Source organism: Pistacia vera, unplaced genomic scaffold (assembly GCF_008641045.1).
Source record: "Pistacia vera cultivar Batoury unplaced genomic scaffold, PisVer_v2 Contig1748, whole genome shotgun sequence".
Classification (NCBI taxonomy): domain Eukaryota; kingdom Viridiplantae; phylum Streptophyta; class Magnoliopsida; order Sapindales; family Anacardiaceae; genus Pistacia; species Pistacia vera.
In genome coordinates, this window is record NW_022195842.1 from 1 (window position 1) to 1396 (window position 1396).

At 39.0% G+C, this 1396-nt stretch overlaps 1 protein-coding gene across 1 annotated transcript; it reads left to right on the top strand.

Annotated features, from left to right (window-relative positions):
- Nucleotides 1–284: 284 nt before the first annotated feature.
- LOC116126103 lies at nucleotides 285–1341 on the top strand (the record flags this gene model as incomplete). Its single annotated transcript, XM_031411805.1, has 3 exons — nucleotides 285–290; nucleotides 389–464; nucleotides 602–1341. Coding segments are annotated over exons 1-3 (822 nt in total), but the record flags the coding sequence as incomplete, so codon positions are not given.
- Between the last annotated feature and the right edge of the window lie 55 nt (nucleotides 1342–1396).

The window sequence follows — 1396 nt, forward strand, 5'->3', positions numbered from 1 at the left end:
CAATAATCTTCTAAGATAATTTATTTTTCTAAAGATTCACAGTAATCTTCTAAGATAATCTATCTTTCCAGTAATTCAACATTCCCATTAATCTAATATTAGCCAAATGTCCTCTAAAGGTATTTTATGTTTACTGAGTTGACTGGATTGTCCCTACACGTGATTGAGAGAGACCAATTCACTTCGATTACAAGTTTTTGTGGCTCGTTTGTCCACTTTATTATTCACTGATTGATTGCCTAGACGAAGACTAGATTCAGTTCAGATCTCTCAAGACAATAAAAATGATGGTGAGTATTTTCTCTTTGCTCCAGGTTCTCTATCTTTTAGGTTCATGCTCTGTTTTCTATAAGGTTCCTAATTGTATTCGATCTTGTTTTTATCACAGAAAGTAGTGTTCAAATTGCAACCACTGGATGACAAAATGAAGCAAAAAGTCATGAAGAGAGTCTGTGGCCTTCCAGGTATTGAATTTAAGCTTTTCCTTTGTTTTTGGTTGCTTGGAAATGAACTGAAAGGAAAAACTGTAACTTTGATCTATACTGTTATCCAAAGGTGAAAAATTGACCAATATGAGTTGCTCTGTGGTGTAATTTTACAGGGATTGATTCAATCGCAGTAGACATGAACAACAATAAATTGACAGTAATTGGAGAGAATTTTGATCCAGTAAGTATAGTGAAGAAACTGAGAAAGCTATGTTTAATAGAGCTAGTATCAGTTGGACCAGCAAAAGAACCAGAGAAGAAGAAGGAAGAGGCCAAGAAAGAAAAGCCAAAGAAGGCAGATGATAATAAGAAAAAAGATGAGCCTAAAAAAGACGAGGTACCCGAGCTCATCAATCCTTTTCCTTGTTCGACAGGGCTTCATGAAAAAGGTCTGGGGCTTACAGCATCAGAATCTATGGGGATGACTTCAACCTCCGAAAGTAAAGATGAGTTGACTTCTGCTATATCAGGTCACTTTGAGGTTCAAAGTGAGAGAGTACAGGGTGCTGATACAACATCTCTGGCACCGAAAGCTGTGCTGATGGCTTCAACATCTGGGAGTGAAGATGAGTCGACTTCTGCTATGTCGGTTGACTTGAAGGTTATGTTGGATGACTTGAAGGTTATGTTGGATGACTTTGAGGTTCAGAGTGAGAGAGCACAGGCTGTAGATACAACATCTCTGGCACCAGAAGATGTGATGATGACTTCAACTTCTGGAAGTAAAGATGAGCCTACTTCTGCTGTGTCGGGTCACTTTGAGGTTCACCGTGAGAGAGTAAAAGCTTCAGATACATCTCCGTCATCTGGTTATTCTCCTGCATCAAGCTCAGAGATCGTGGAAGAATATGTGGTGCCATTTCCTCCACAAATAAGTGCGCCACCAGCCCATGAATCTGAAATTCAGA